The sequence below is a fragment of the Orcinus orca genome, chromosome 13, assembly GCF_937001465.1.
Source record: "Orcinus orca chromosome 13, mOrcOrc1.1, whole genome shotgun sequence".
Lineage (NCBI taxonomy): Eukaryota > Metazoa > Chordata > Mammalia > Artiodactyla > Delphinidae > Orcinus > Orcinus orca.
In genome coordinates, this window is record NC_064571.1 from 66,849,453 (window position 1) to 66,865,429 (window position 15,977).

At 41.9% G+C, this 15,977-nt stretch overlaps 1 protein-coding gene across 2 annotated transcripts in view; it reads left to right on the forward strand.

Annotated features, from left to right (window-relative positions):
- The first annotated feature begins 9,679 nt into the window (after positions 1 to 9,679).
- Positions 9,680 to 15,977, forward strand: part of XDH (xanthine dehydrogenase) — a 68,821-nt gene continuing 62,523 nt past the window's right edge. Inside the window, exons 1-2 of one of the 2 annotated variants that reach the window (XM_049696316.1) lie at positions 9,680 to 10,020; positions 15,049 to 15,106. In XM_049696316.1, coding sequence (XP_049552273.1) covers positions 9,979 to 10,020; positions 15,049 to 15,106 — 100 coding nt within the window. In that variant the 5' untranslated portion in view covers positions 9,680 to 9,978. The remainder of the gene's footprint in view (positions 10,021 to 15,048; positions 15,107 to 15,977) is intronic. The other variant, XM_049696315.1, reaches the window with a different exon arrangement.

Sequence of the window (15,977 nt, forward strand, 5' to 3'; positions counted from 1 at the left end):
GAGACTGGCTAGGAGGAAGTGGAGGTCTTGTAAAGCTGGGTAGATCAGTGAATAGGGGAAACGCCTCTCCATCACAGAGGTGTGGGCACTGTTGGGAGAATTGACCCATTATAAAACACTTACCCAAGCTTCACTCCTCTACCTCTCCCAAACTCCTTCCTTCTTATTCCTTTTAAGGCAGGATTTCTCCATTGACATTTTGGACCAGATAATTTTTGTTTATAGGAGGCTGTTCTATGCATTGTAAGGTGTTTAGTAGCATCCTTGGCCTCTATCAATTAAATACCAGTAGGAACTTTCCCCAGTCATGTCAATAAAACTGATGGAAGAAATGTTCACATATTGAGGTATGGGGAAGTAATTCTGGCTTATATATGATTTAACTTAAACTTTATGCTAACTAGAACAGCCTGTTTTGTGACCTGTTAAACTACATTATACATATGCTTTAACCATTAAAGAAAAGAGTGCACTGACCAGAAGTAAAAATGTCTATTTTAAAGATAAAGATTAAATGCCTCCATTCCTGAGACACCAGTGCTAGTACACTTCAATGACAAGGATCCTTTCCCAGGCGCCAAGGCTGTACTGACTTTTGGTGTACATGCTGATCTGTCATCTTTGAAATCTTGAAATAATGTACTCTTGTCATGTTTGATGTTCTTTGTTCTGACAGGACATAAAACTCTGCTGAAAACCATGCTTCTCAGGATCAGTTCCTCAAAGCAATCTGAGAGTCTGAGGCTGTAGTCCTCAGTTTAACTCCAATAAAGCTCTCTTCTATTTGTATGGTAGATTGATTATTGATGATTTCTTTGACGTTACTTTGTGTAGTCAACAAGTTATCAGAAAAACCCACCTGAGGTCGCCTGGAGTCTACTCTGGACTCAGTGCCTAGCACAGACCCCTTGAGTCCCCACTGCCCTGGCTTCACAGAATTCTTCTGGTGCTTTTGTGAGTTCTTGCTGATATATGGACCTCTTTATGTTAAGTTTGACGTTCCTGTGACTTCTGTTCAAGTTGTCACCTTAAGCCTTGAAGTTTTATTGTGGAACCGGTACAATTCCTAGGTAGAAAGGACCTAGGAGGAATCCCTAGGCAGGAAAAGCCTAGAAGAAATTTTTGTTATATTTCCTAGGTGAAGAGGACCTAGGGAGAATTCCTAAGCAAGAAAAGCCCAGAAGAAACTTTGGAGTGCTTTCCTAGGCAGGGACCTAGAGGTGATACCTTACCCAGGAACCTAGAGGGAATTCCTAGGCAGGAAAAACCTAGAAGGAAATTTAGAGTTAAAAGTTTTGGCTGACCTCTTTTTCAAATTTGGCTTAAATTGGAAAGATTTGTATGTATATATTATGAAAAAGCTGTTTGAGAGCAAAATGAGAGACTGAGTCCATTCAGCTCTCAAAAGAAGGGACACTAGTTCCTTCCAGACCAGAGGCATTCTCAGGCAACTGACAACCTAGAGGAAGTGTCTGAGAAATGATCGTCATAACGAGTAGTGGTCCCACAGGGAACCCCATCGTGACACTTTATGTAGTTTATAGCTGTCCTGGGGATGCACGTAAGAATTTGTCATCCAGTGCTCTGAACCCGCACAGTGGTTTTAGACAGCTGGCTGGAGAAACCGAGACACAAAAGAGCAGAACTGACTTGAGGGCAACACCTTGATGAGCTAAGCTCACAAGTAGCACACTTCTTTTTTTTTTTTAAGTTTCAGTTAAAGTTAAAAATTTCTGCCAGGCCAAAACCTCCCTTACTCTACTTTCCCTTGTCCTATAAAAAGCCTGATCCTACTTCAATGCCGGAATCATCTGGTCTTCCAGTAGCCTCGATGCTCACCAGCTGAATAAAGCCTTTAACAAATTTTATTCTCTCAGGCAAGTCATTTTGTTTTGACAACTAACACATTCACTTTAGACTTTCATTTATCTTTTCTCTCTAGAGTCATATTTTCTTCTTTTTATTCATTTCTGCTGTTTCATTCTGATTTATAAAAAACTTTTATTCTTCCTTGCCTTCCTCTGCATTTTTTACTTGAATATTTTTTAGATTTTATTTTGCAAATTATACATATTATTCTTTTTATTTTTTTATGCAGTTTTAATATTTTAACAAGCATTCTAACTTGAAATATAGAGTTTATCAACACCCCTAATAATACAAAGATTTAGAGCTTTGTAGTTGCAATCACTTTAAAAAATTTGCATTACTAATTTATTATTTATATTTATGTTGTTTTGCTTAAACCCACAATTAGATATCAGTGTTGGTGTTTTTGTTATTATTGTTAAATAAAATTAAGTATTGCTTGTATTGTGTATTTTTTCATGACATATTTTCTAATATTTCAAATTTCCATCCAGTTAATCCTTCTTTCTTCCTTCCTTCCTTCCTTCCTTCCTTCCTTCCTTTCTTTCTTTCTTTCTTTCTTTCTTTCTTTCTTTCTTTCTTTCTTTCTTTCTTTCTTTTCTTGTGAGTTGTATAATAGAAAACTGAAATTAGTCACATTTATTGATAACAGTAGAGTCTATCATAAAACCATAATTGTGAGTTACTGAAATAGGGGGGAAATTGAGACCATTGGAGTACACAAAGTCTAGAAATTTAGATGCCAGTATGTTGGAGAAATCATCTAAATGAGTTATAAAAATCACCAAGAATTACAACTGGGATAGCACTGGAAAAAGTGACAATAATCTAGTTGCTAAGACATTCAAGGAAAAATGACCAGAGTATGGCAGATGAATATTACAAGGCAAGGTAGCAGTCAGTATGACCTAATGTACTGTCATAGCATTCTTTTTTTTTTTAAAACATCTTTATTGGAGTATAATTGTTTTACAATGCTGTGTTAGCTTCTGCTGTATAACAAAGTGAATCAGCTATATGTATACATACATCCCCATATCCCCTGCCCCTTGCACCTCCCTCCCACCCTCCCTATCCCACCCCTCTAGGTGGTCACAAAGCACCGAGCTGACCTCCCTGTGATATGCAGCTGCTTCCCACTAGCTATTTATTTTACATTTGGTAGTGTATATATGTCAATGCTACTCTATCACTTCGTCCCAGCTTACCTGTCCCCATACTCATGTCCTCAAGTCCATTCTCTACATCTGTGTCTTTATTCCTGTCCTGCCCCTAGGTTCATCAGAACCAATTTTTTTTTTTAGATTCCATATATATGTGTTAGCATACGGTATTTGTTTTTCTCTTTCTGACTTACTTCACTCTGTATGACAGACTCTGTGTCCATCCACCTCACTACAAATAACTCAATTTCGTTTCTTTTTCTGGCTGAGTAGTATTCCATTGTATATATGTGCCACATCTTCTTTATCCACTCATCTGTGGATCGGCACCTAGGCTGCTTCCATGTCCTGGCTATCGTAAATAGCGCTGCAATGAACATTGTGGTACATGACTCTTTTTGAATTATGGTTTTCTCAGGGTATATGCCCAGTAGTGGGATTGCTGGGTTATATGGTGAGGAAACACAAGCTTTAAATGACACATTAAACAATTTGAACTTAATTGATATTTGTAGGACAATCCATCCAAAAACAACAGAATATGCTTCTCAAGTGCTCATGGAACATTCTGCAGGATAGATCATATCTTGGGTCACAAATCAAGCCTTGGTAAATTTAAGAAAATTGAAATCATATCAAGTATCTTTTCCGACCACAATGCTATATGAGACTAGGTATCAATTACAGGAAAAAAAAACTGTAAAAAATACAAACACAAGCAGTGGTTGGGAGTCCGCCTGCCAATGCAGGGGAGGTGGGTTCGTGCCCCGGTCCGGGAAGATCCCACATGCCGCGGAGTGGCTGGGCCCGTGAGCCATGGCCGCTGAGCCTGCGCGTCCGGAGCCTGTGCTCCGCAAAGGGAGAGGCCACAACAGTGAGAGGCCCGTGTACCGCCAAAAAAAAAAGTGATTTTGTCCTGAATCTGGTTATTTCTAAATGGGAAAGAAAATAAGAGACAAATTTGGATATAGAAAGTTGTGGGAGGTTTGTGGAAAAGGCACCCTGAGAAAAGTGGTGGTCAGGACTGGCTGAGATTGAATTTAAAGGTAAGCTGCTGCAAAACTAGCATTTGGTTCTCTCCCTGTTAGGAGGACAAAGTTTTCTTGGAATATTGATCTGTTTTGATAACGGATTGTAAAACTTTCTTTACATTTTAAGCAATCTGTTGTCTTTCTGTATTTGCCTTTGAAATATTTTATTGTCACTTTGGCTAAGTGAATGACTAAACATTTTTTTCACAGTGACTTATTTGACTGTTTTAAAAACCTTTTTGATATCTTTGAAAAACTTTCCCAAACTCAAATTCTAAATGAAGTCTTTTGGTTTAGAAATAACTTTGAGATATTTTTCTTTCCTTATAAAAAGAGAGATATTAAATTAATTAGGCATGTTGTCATGGGAAGCACTGTCAATAAATAAAATATTCAGCTTTCTTTATGTAACAATAAAAAGTAATATTCAGCTTTCTTTAAGTAGTGTCCATACATATGGATACTACATATGCATTATAAGTGTTCCAGACACTTATATGCATTGTAAGTGTTCCAGAAATTATGTGAAATTCCTGGAAGTCTTATATGTCCTGACATAAAATGTTATCTGTCATCAAAATTGGGACTCACACTAAAGGGACTGAACTCAAGTATCAGGGAAATGCCCAGCAGACTTTCATGCCAAGGCAACAACAACAGAATCTGTAAAGATTATGGCATGTATAAAGTCCATTCTACTTCTGCAAAAAATTAACCCCTCATTGTCAGACTTTTGCCATCCTGATGTCCTTGTAACATGGCAACAGTCTGCTCCTAAATCAGAGGAATTGAGATGTGTAAGGAATAGCTGTAAATTAAATAGTTGGGCCTTGGGAAACCCAAGATGACGGCTTGGCTCTTCCTGGATCCCTGGCAAACTCCATTTTTCATTTGATGGGTTAAAGCCTTCCCTTACTGCAAGGCTGGTGCCCTCACAATGACAATGAAACTGTTAGAAAATGTTTTCTACTTGGGGTATACCTTCCACAGTCTCCAGTGATCAATGCACCCACTTTCCTGTGTAAATTGTAGGAGCCTTAACAAAAACCTTGCAAACTTCTTAAAATTATCACTGACACTATTGCCTTCAATCATCAGGGAAGACCAACAGAACTAAAGGAAATATTGGACTCAAGAAGAATAAGAATTAGTTATATGGGATTGAATGAACTGATAAATATAATGGTAATTTTAGTGATTTTTTTTGTCTGAACTATTACTGGCCTTTCATCTTTATTTTCCAGATATAAGGAAACATTTCCCCTAAGCTAATTATGACTTACACCAATTTGGTAAATTATACCTTTGTAATCAGAGTTAAAACCTTTACCTTTTCTCCCTTCCTGATCCCACCAGAATTTGGAAACTCTTAATTAGTGAGTATTCTTATTTTCATGGCAATGCAATTATTTGCATGAGTTCAGTAAGAATTTGTTCTCCTTATAACAAGACGCAGCTGGAAACACTGGCAATATTACTATGGCTTTGACTGAAATGTCACATTTGGGAATATACATAAAATAAAGTATGGCTAGATAGTTTTAAGGAACTAAGGTAGACTTTATGGAACCATATAGCCCCTTGAAAAAACAAGCTGGTACCTTACTTACCGGGTTCCCAGCAACCTTACCAGGTGATTAAGGAGGGCCACTTCCTGGCACTTGCAGGAACCTCAAGATATTTTGGATCTTGAGAAGAGAGAAATCCTACCAAACCTGTAGGTATTACAGGCAGAATCTGATGGCAAGTCCCTGGCATGACTTTCCTGGCCTTAAGAAGCCTGTTGAAAGTTCCATTTGGATTCCTTATGAAAAGGTCCAATGAAGTCAAACTTCAAGGAGTCCATATGATCAATTACACTTATGTTAATAGTCAGGCCAAGTTTATTGAAACCAGACTTATTTTGTAAACAGATTAGTCTTAATTTGGCTATATTTTGTAGAGATATGGATAATTTTAGAGGGAAAAAATTGTTTCATTAATATACCTTCATGTATATTAAGTTCTCATGATGTTAATTATCATTGAGGTTTGATATTTATTGCCTAAGACTCATTTCCTAGATGGCTCCTTGTTTCTATGTTACATTATTGTGAAGTTTCACTGAATTATTTAGAAGACATTCTAAGCTTGGTTCTGAAGCTTACCTCAATAATCTATCTTTGGATAAAGATCAGATGCCCCATAACCTGCAATGTGTACAATCTCTGCAGGAGATTATGCACATTGGAAAAGAAATCAAACAAAAGATTCTCTGAAGCCATGTTGTAAAATAATGATACCTGATAATACCTTATCAGGTATTATCTACTAATCCGTGTGCTCTCAAATTAAAGGGCATAGACTCATGGATTCACATCTCTCATTTAAAAAAGTCCCCTCCACCCAAGTGAACTTTAACACCTATTCCTGACCTGGCTTTCACTGACTGAGGCAAGTACCATCAAGCCAAGATGAGAAGGAGACATCAGTGGTAGACAACAGACCCAAGAATCTGGACCAAGCCTGTAAGACTCACTCTACCAGTTCAATTGAACTGTTTACCAAATGTTTATCTATCAAATTGAAAATTACTGTTTTATTTCTAGCTATGCTTTTGCCCCAATGTTCAGGATGAAAAGAACATTGTGTAGTAAAGTTGTCACAGCGTATAGTTACTGAGGGCAATTTAACACATTGTTGGATCTGTCATCAAATTCCTCAGTGAATACAAGACTGATTTAGGCCCCTCTTAATACCTGGCACCGACTTTTCTGATGTTCCAAACATTACCACTCATCTAGAATGACCTCTCTCTGGCCTAACATTTCAGGTTCAAATTCTTCAACATATTAATGTGTCCATCCCTTGTCTGATACTGTCCTCAGTCTTTAGAGACCAGATACAACATACCCTAGGACTGCTTCACTTTGTTCCTTACTTAATTAACAGATGTCTTAAAGAGAAAAACACGAGTAAATTATGCCAGCTACTCTTAAATGTCAAATGTCATACAGATAGCTTTTGGAAAAACTGCAAGAAAAATGATCCGTGGTTTAATATTATGTTAAGAAAACTTCCAATTAACAAGGCTATCATTGAGACTGCTTGTGCTCCCCCAGGCTTTATCTTTGCTTGTGGTATTAGAATTGACCCACTTTCCCAAAGATGGGCACATAAATGTCTTAATAGCTGGCAAATAGAATCATTATGTTTACTGGTACATTATGCTACCCCATTGTTTCTAAAGAGATGATCAGAAATCTATCAGTCACCATTGGTCAAATAGCTGAGGACACTGCAAAAAGCACTGCAGCACAACAGACATCCCTAAGCTCCTCAGCCCAAGTAGTATTTGATAACAAGGTTGCCTTAGATTTTCTGCTGGCTTAACAAGAGTTGCTGTGCTATTGCTCACATTACTTGTTGCACTTATATCAACACCTGTGGAAAAGTAGGCATACACTTAGAAAAAAAATTCCCAAAAGGCAAAAAGGCTAAAAGATGTATGGGAAACTAACCCTTTAAATAATCTCTTTGGTTAGCTTCCCTCAGTAATAGGCGTTTTTTCCCCTGATTTGCTTTATAGATGATTGTCACTGTTGTAGTACGTATTATTATTCTTTTCCTAGCTCTCAAGGTACTCATGACATGTATCACTGTTTGCTCTAAGTTGACTGCCCCAAACACAAGTATAAAGTTTGTGCAACAATTTGATATAATTGATAATATACCCTGTGTTTATCCATCATCATATACCTCTGTGTTTACTTTGGTTGATTAATTAATTACTCCCCAATGAGAATAATTAGGCAACTCTTTTCCTAGAAAAAAGAAAGAGAGAGGAAGTCCTAGCACCGAGGGATATGTTGGACAGGCAGCAACCACTCTGGCATCAAGGGACAAATACTTTGGTCATCACTGCTTTCTTTTGAAAGATTTTATTCAATCAAAAGAAATGATGGAAGAAATTTTCACATATTGGGGTATGGGGAAGTCATTCTGGCATATACATGATTTCACTTTATGCTAACCAGAACAGCCTGTTTTGTGACCTATTAAATATACGTTGTACACCTGCTTTAACTGATAAAGAAAAGGCTGCATTGACCAGAAGTAAAACTGTCCATTTTAAAGATAAGTAGTAAATGCCTCCCTTCCTGGGACACCGGTGCTGGTGCTCCTTTCATGATAAGTCTCCTTTCCTAGGTGCCAGGGCTTTACTGATCTGTCAGTAAATGTGCTGTGTATGTGCTGATCTGTCTTTTCTGAAACCATGAAGGGATGTACTCTTGTCATGTTAGATGCTCTTTTTTCTGACAAGATATAAAACTGTTCTGAAAACCATGTTTCTCTGGAACTATCGGAAACACTGTCTCCTGGAGTGTAGTCCTCAGTTTGGCTCAACTAAAACTCTCTTCTATTATTATTATTATTAATTGATTATTGATGATTTCTGTCAACAAGACATATCCCCAGACATTGCCAGAAAGGCTCCTGGGATGAAGATCCCCCTTCCCCAGTTAAGAACCACTGTTTTATGCTGACCAATCATCTTAGTTTGCCTTGGACTGAAGGATTGGCCAGGGATTTCGTATTAAAACCGAGACAGTTGGGGACAAATTGGGATGATTAGCCACCCTACGAGTGGAATTTCATCTCCTGCTTAAATAAAGTCTGTGTGGAGAGCGGCATCGTGTTGATAACATGGTGGCTGTCCTGGCAGTCTTCAGTTTCTCTAGATTATTTCTGTACCAAGCACATCTGCCCAATACTGCTTTCTTCGCCACTCATATCTTTCAGGGGGTGTAGGGGAAGTGACCTACTTCACAGAGGCTAGCCTCGTAGAAGACCAGAGAGAATGCTGGTGTGTGTGTGTGTGTGTGAGAGAGAGAGAGAGAGAGAGAGAGAGAGAGTTGGGAGGGGCAGTTGGCCGCTGGACTTTATAGCTCATTGGTGCTGCCTGGGTGGGTGATATGCATGTGTGTTTATACCAGGAATTAATGGAGACTGGATGGGGGAAGGTTTTCAGCTCTGTATTAATTTGGCCTATGCCTATGAGATATGCACATTTTATTTGGTACAGTATTTTGAAATATTTTTATGAGTTATTCTGACAGTTTAATCAAGGGTATTTCCCTGAGAGAAACAAAAGGAAAACCTCAAAAGTGGTTTGTTATCAGGATTATTTTTGCTGTGCTTTTGAGAATACATTTGCAATAGTAATAGAAATTTTGGTTGTTTGCTTATTTACGAAGCACTTCCAAGAATACATCATTTGTCACTCAGCCTTTTGCTCTTGATGTCATTCATTTGCCCATTTACAGGATGAAAATAAGTGATTCTGAAAGTGATAAGAGACCTGCTGAGGTCAAATGCAAGATTTTGCGTCTGAATAACTGGACTCTGCCTCTTACGACTCCAGACCCCTCCAAGCTCTGGGAGAATGAGTCCTGCATGTAAGTGCTGAGTCTGGGTTGCTGTAAACCTAAATGGTAAAATGACAAGTGTAGACGCGGAGGGTGTGAATCACCTCTATTGGCGTGACTGTCACTATGACCATGGCCCTTCCGCCTTCTCCGTCTTCAGCAAGTGGGAGGATGAAGCAGGTTCTGTGAGGGTGGTTCCTAAGACCCACAGTCGTCTGGCACCAGCATCCTCCTTGCTGATATCTGCCTGTGTCTTCCTCTGTGCTCTTCGACACAGGTGTTGGGGGTGTGATTTGCTGTGTGTGATTGCATTTTCCTTGATTATGTAAACGGGTGTCTTTTGCCAAGAGCTCTCCATGCCCCGAAGCTCTGAGCTTGGTCCCTCCCATCGGCTGACTTCATTTCATTTTTTTGGGAGGCGTATTTTTCAAGTTGCAGAGCAGTAATAACTGGCAGTGCCTCTTGGGCATAAGGTACCTGGAGTTCAGGGACCCCCAACCCGTGACAATGACAGCAGATGAGTTGGTTTTCTTTGTGAATGGCAAAAAGGTAAGCAGAAGCTGACCCTTTCTCTGGTTTCCCTGATCCCCGGGAGGGATGTGTGTCCTCCGGAAAAGACCTGTTCTTGTTCTCTCTCTTTTGTGTTCTCCCTTATTTGTTCGCCTTCTCTCTTTCTCTCTTCCTTCAAAGCTGTCGCTGCGTTTGGGGTAACACTGGGGAAAGAAGACCTTCTCAGGGTTAGAACACAGCCAAGATACTCACAGGGTAAAGCAGTGATGGGGAGGGAAGCGAGAAGAAAGGCGTCTGTGAGTTCACCCGTGCTCCTTGCCACCTCTTCGCGGTAATAGAGACACTGGCAGGAAGCTGAGAAAGGTGGGCAGGGTTCTAGGTGAGATTGGAGGTCACCTCCATTTCTGTGTTTAATCAAATGTATCCTAAGGCTTTGTTGCTTTCTTTACTGAGAAAAGGAGCAGGAATGTGTTTTCTTGCTAATCTCAGGGTATAAGATGTACACAGCTGCTTTTTTTTTTTTTTTTTTTTTTTTTGCGGTACGCGGGCCTCTCACCTCCGCGGCATGTGGGATCCTCCTGGACCGGGGCACGAACCCGCGTCCCATGCATCGGCAGGCGGACTCCCAACCACTGCGCCACCAGGGAAGCCCTCAGATGTACACAGCTTTGATTCTGATATTCCATCTGTGTAAATGTAACAGCTAAGTTGTGTGAGGACATACACTGACATCTTGTGGCAAGCCACAATTTTTATTTCTTAAAGGGCACGCTTTTCTCCCCCCCACACACACTTAGTTATACATATAAATATTGCAAACCTCTTACTTTGATAAAAATTGCTCACTTGGATTAACTTCATTGCTGCACAGGGACCTAGGGAAGGTGGGGATGGTAGGGCAGAGGGCGGTCTTATGATAAGGGTACCAGTCCTTGCAGCACCGGAAGGGTGAGGATCTTTGCGGATCTTAATGCAGGTGCAGGGAGAAGAGGGGGCAAGCACATCACATTGTCTCCACTGTCCACTTGCTCTCCCTACGCGGGTGTTGAGGTGCTTGCATCTGCTTCAGCTCCCTTGTTGGAAAGGAAAGCGACGGTGAAAGGGTAGGCTTGGCTGCACATTGTGAATGGCCGTGTGCACAGCATGAGTGATGATTATACCCCATCGTGAGAGCAATTTTATTTGTTTTGCAGCATTGGCAATTTTGAGTTGAGAAACTGGGTGACTTTGGAGGCAATTTTCAAGAACTAAAATGCTTCTAGTGCTTAAATTGTCAGGATATATTTGGGTGAGTAGCAGGGGAATTCCATGAGCCGCCACAATGTCAGTGCTCCCAGGACTGTTGGATTCAGTTTGAGTGGTATCACTGGGTGGCCCTGGGAACTGGGGTCAGCTGTGCTCTTCCAGGTGCAGAGCTGTCTCTCTGTGCTGACTTCTTTTCAGGATTGGTCTCTGGTAGCAAACTAAGAGGCAGGGCAAATCTTCCTTGTTGGTGGCTGTTAGACTTGCAGCCAAGAATTCCAACGACTTTGTCACATTCAGCAATTGCATTGTAGAGATTTAAGAAACAGTCGTTGAATTGGCTTTCTCGATCCATTACTTACACAGTGGCATCTTCATGGCATTTTTCTAAGCAATTTTTATATTGGGTGAGCAAACGGATTCAGTGACTTCCAAGGCACAGTCTCACTCTAAGGTTTGATTATTTATTAAGCCATCAGTTCACGTGTGACGGTACAAGCTTCTGTTCTTCTTTGGGGACGGTTTGCTATGATGCACCAGATCTAGAAGCGAGCATTTCAAGGTGAATCTGGTTTGGTGAAAATTGTTTCCCCATGTATTTTATTTTCACCTTAGGAAAGCAATTTAAAATTTGTAGATAGTATCATTACATCAAACCCTACTATCTCTTTTTTTTTTTTTTTTTTTTTTTTGCGGTACGCGGGCCTCTCACTGTGGCGGCCTCTCCCGTTGCGGAGCACAGGCTCCGGACGCGCAGGCTCAGTGGCCATGGCTCACGGGCCCAGCCGCTCCGCGGCACGTGGGATCTTCCTGGACCGGGGCACGAACCTGTGTCCCCTGCATCGGCAGGCGGACTCCCAACCACTGTGCCACCAGGGAAGCCCAAACCCTACTATCTCTTGAAGCTTCTACTACTACAGGTTTCTGTGATGAATATCAGTGCTTTTAATTTTATAAACACGCAGACTTTTGAGAATCTGCTGGAAAGGTGGTGAGGCAATGCAAGGAGGGATGAGGTGAAAGCAGCGCTATAAAAACTAGACCAAGCGAGGGAATTCCCAGTCAAATAAAGACAGCTGTAAGTTTCTTCCTAATTCTATTCCCAAGATACTCTAGATCTTTTGTTACCAGATATTGTGCAAGGAGGTTACCAAAGAAGCTGTTGGTACTTAGTGGCTCACTCTTAAATATGAGCTTCCTACTCTCCCTGTTTCAGATCGCTGTCCAGGATTCTGTCTTCACTCACTGTGGTCCTGGAGAGGGTGTAAGATGTCAATGATCAAATACCTCGAGGGCCTTCTGTGGTGGTGACAGGTCTTGGTGACGATGGTTTCCACATCTGATCTAGAGTCAGAGTCGAAGGGAAAGAGCTGCGCAGGATTTTGGTATCACCGTAGTGACCATCCTCTTGGAGGACAGGATTCTTGTTTTTCTGAACAGTCACTCTCTGGTTAGTGGAGATGGTGGCCCCTAGAGGAGTCTGGGAAGATTCGGCGTGTAGGGTGCAGTTGAAGGTGTCCAGGAGTGACCCCCACGAGAAGCAGCAGTCAGTGATGAGGCAACAGTCACTCACTCACCCACCCACCTACCCATGTCGTCAACATTTACAAGCTCCTCTGAGGCCTGAGCCTATGGGACACATATGTACTGGAGGAATACAATCTGTAAGACCAGGCAGTTACCATTCAGGAGTTCATGAGCTAGTTGGCAAAGTGGATTGTGATTAGGTAAGGTACCGTATTCCAAAATGTATTTCAAAGAAAAGTATCCCACCAGATACTCTTCTTAGATATCCCTAGACCACTTTGTATAGTGTTGGCACATCGTAGGTACCCAATGAATGTGGACAGAATGAAAGGATGAATATTAAAACCCTGAGAAACCCTCCACTAAAGAAACGTATTTTTCAGACTTTGTACTTTAAAGGTATTTTAAATTTACAAGGAATTCAAGGAAGGTTGGACCACTTGTGGCTGGGGTGATAGGGAAGTGTTTGGGGTCTTCTAATAAGTCAAGATGCAGGTGAAAGAGGAATGGAATGGCCAAAGGCACAGGAGTTAGAAGGTTTAAGTTGTATTTTCACTGGAGTATGAAGACCAGCTTGGCAGGGAAGCAGGAGGGGAACAGGCTGAAAATGAAGACTGGGGACACATTGAAAAGGGTCTTGAAAGACAGCCTAAGGAACTTGGATGCTACCTTGAATATGTGGGAGGTCACTGAAGGCACTGAGCAGAGAACTGATGGGATGTGATAAAAGGAGAGCAGCAGGGCAGGAGGAAGGGGAGGCAGGAGCCTCTTGGTAAGCTAAGAGGACCTTATTGCCATCTTTGAGAAAGGTAATAAAGACTTTTATTTTGTGCATTTATGATTTAATTTCCAAGAGAAAAGAAACAACTCCTTGTGTGAAATTTATAACCAGGAAAATTTGAACAAGCTGTACCTGTGGGGTGTAATCATAAAAGAAAATTAATTTTATCTTCCACTTTCCTTTCAACTTTATTCAAGGGTAAATTTTGGTAGTTTCATGACCTTCTGGATTACTCTTAGCGAACAAAAAATCCTATGGGCAATTATAAGTTGCCAAACACAGTTTCATTTCGGAACAGAGAGGAGAGGGTAGTGAGAAAGTTCTTATTTATTAGGTGCTGGTGTAGGATGGCTTCCCGCTGCTGGGAACCTTCAACTGCAAGTCTCATGACATGGTGTAGGGGGCTGTTTTCTCAGTCTGGCTGTTCTCCCTCAGACTCCAGTTTTGGGAGGTCCACTCCACACAGACTCTGATGGAGGTCCCATCACCTCCTGTAGTCAGTCTTCCAGGAATGATTTAAACACCTCCAAGCAAGTTCTCTCTCTCACATATGGCCTGTGCTGGGTCCATGGCACAACAATTTCACATCCTTTGCTCTTCCAAACTCTGGAAGTGCACATCAATCCTTACACTACAATTCTTCCTCAGCTTGTCTGGTAAGACCTTTTCTATCTTTTAGCTAAGCCAGACCACCATATGCCCTGCAGCATGTGAGCTTTACATGGAGGGCTGTAGAAGCCCCTCGTGAGGTTGGAGGTGTGAGGCAGATTCCTCCTCCTCCTACTTTAGGAAGATGTGAGAATCATAGTGCAGGTCTCTCTAAAGAAACTCTTATCACACATTCTCTCCCCTTGATCATCCCAATCACCCAGACCCTTTTAGGCTTGATGATGCATGAGGAGAAGTGAAACAGGTTTTCATAGATTTCCTTTGATGATTTTCATCTGAAACTAGCACCACACCTCATGGACAAACTTTCTGCCTTATTGAACATTCTGTTTGTGGGCCTTTGGTTTGAGATTTCTCCTCCATTTCTAACCTGTGTTAGTGCTGTTGACTGTGATGACCCAACGCACACCACACTCTGTTATGAGCACAGGCCGGCAGACTGGCCGTCCACCGCCTGAGAGTCCACCCTCCAGGATGCAAAGCCAGAGGTCTGCATGCCACCGCTCCCAGCTGTCCCTGGCTTTCACAAATGTGCTCCAGCAGCTGGAAATGAAATGACTTGTTCAATTTGAAGGGAACTTTGCCTTGGTCAGCCCAGCACGGCCGGCGCCGTACCTAAGTGCTCTGTGGTGTCCAGAGCTGAGCACTAATGCAGAATTTTACAATTGCAGCATGTCCGCAGGTACACGATTTGGCTTGCAGCTGATATGCTCATCTTATAGAATTAAGAAAAACACCTTCGTTTTCATGATATATGTAGCACATCTCCATTAACTCTACAAATTCTTGGGTGAGACGATGACTAAGTATACCTCTGATATAGTTTTCTTTGGTGTTTGCTTTTATAGGTGATGGAGAAAAATGCAGATCCAGAAACAACCCTTTTGGCCTACCTGAGAAGAAAATGTATCCTGACTTTGGAGCAAGGGTGAGGGAGAGGGGGCACTTGGGGACTCGTTCTCTGGGCCTTACCCCATTTGCTAGTGACTGGTCTGGAGGCCGTGAAGTGCAGAGGAAAGAGCACTGGGTTAGGGCTCTGGACCCCTGTGTCTTAGTTGCAGCTCTGCCACTTGCCAGCTGTGTGACCTTGGGAAGTCATTTGAGGCTGGTGCATCTGAAATTCTCAGCTGCCGAGTAAGAATATGGTTCTTGATGTTCTTCAAGTCTCCTGCATTTAAGGTTCTACCCTGGGCCTGTAAAACAAGCAGCTCCAAAAGACCCTCCCTAGCTCTGGCAAGCTTCATGGCCATTCCCCTCCCCCCACCCCCAGGAGGAGCAGAGCCTGCCTCAGCAGACCTTTGTTAATACGTAAATGGGCTTCCCGGGCAGGGTTTCTAGCTCTGCGAAGGTGGAGAGAAAGTCAGGGGAAGGGGTATTTTTTGGGGAAAATGCTGCCTGAGGTAGGAATCGTGTAGAGGCACCATCCACTGTGGGAATGGCAGGCACTGGGAAGTGTGGGGTGGGGAACTCCTGAGCAGGGTTGGGGTACTGCTCTGCTCCCAGAGTGGGGAGTGCTTCTGTAAGATCCCCCATCCCTTTTGTCCTTTCCTAGTAGGAAAGTATTCTGAGGCCCTGGAACAATACCAGCAGTAAAGCTAGAATAGGAGCTAACATTAATGGGCACTGACTGCATATGGGTGGAGTTCAAGGTGATTTATGTAGGCTATCTCACTGATTCACAGCGATCCCTTTAACAGAGGAGGAAGCGAGGCTGGATGTGTTAAGGGATACACCTCCCCCTCGTGTGTTCTGGGCAAATGCTGGCAGACCTGGACTG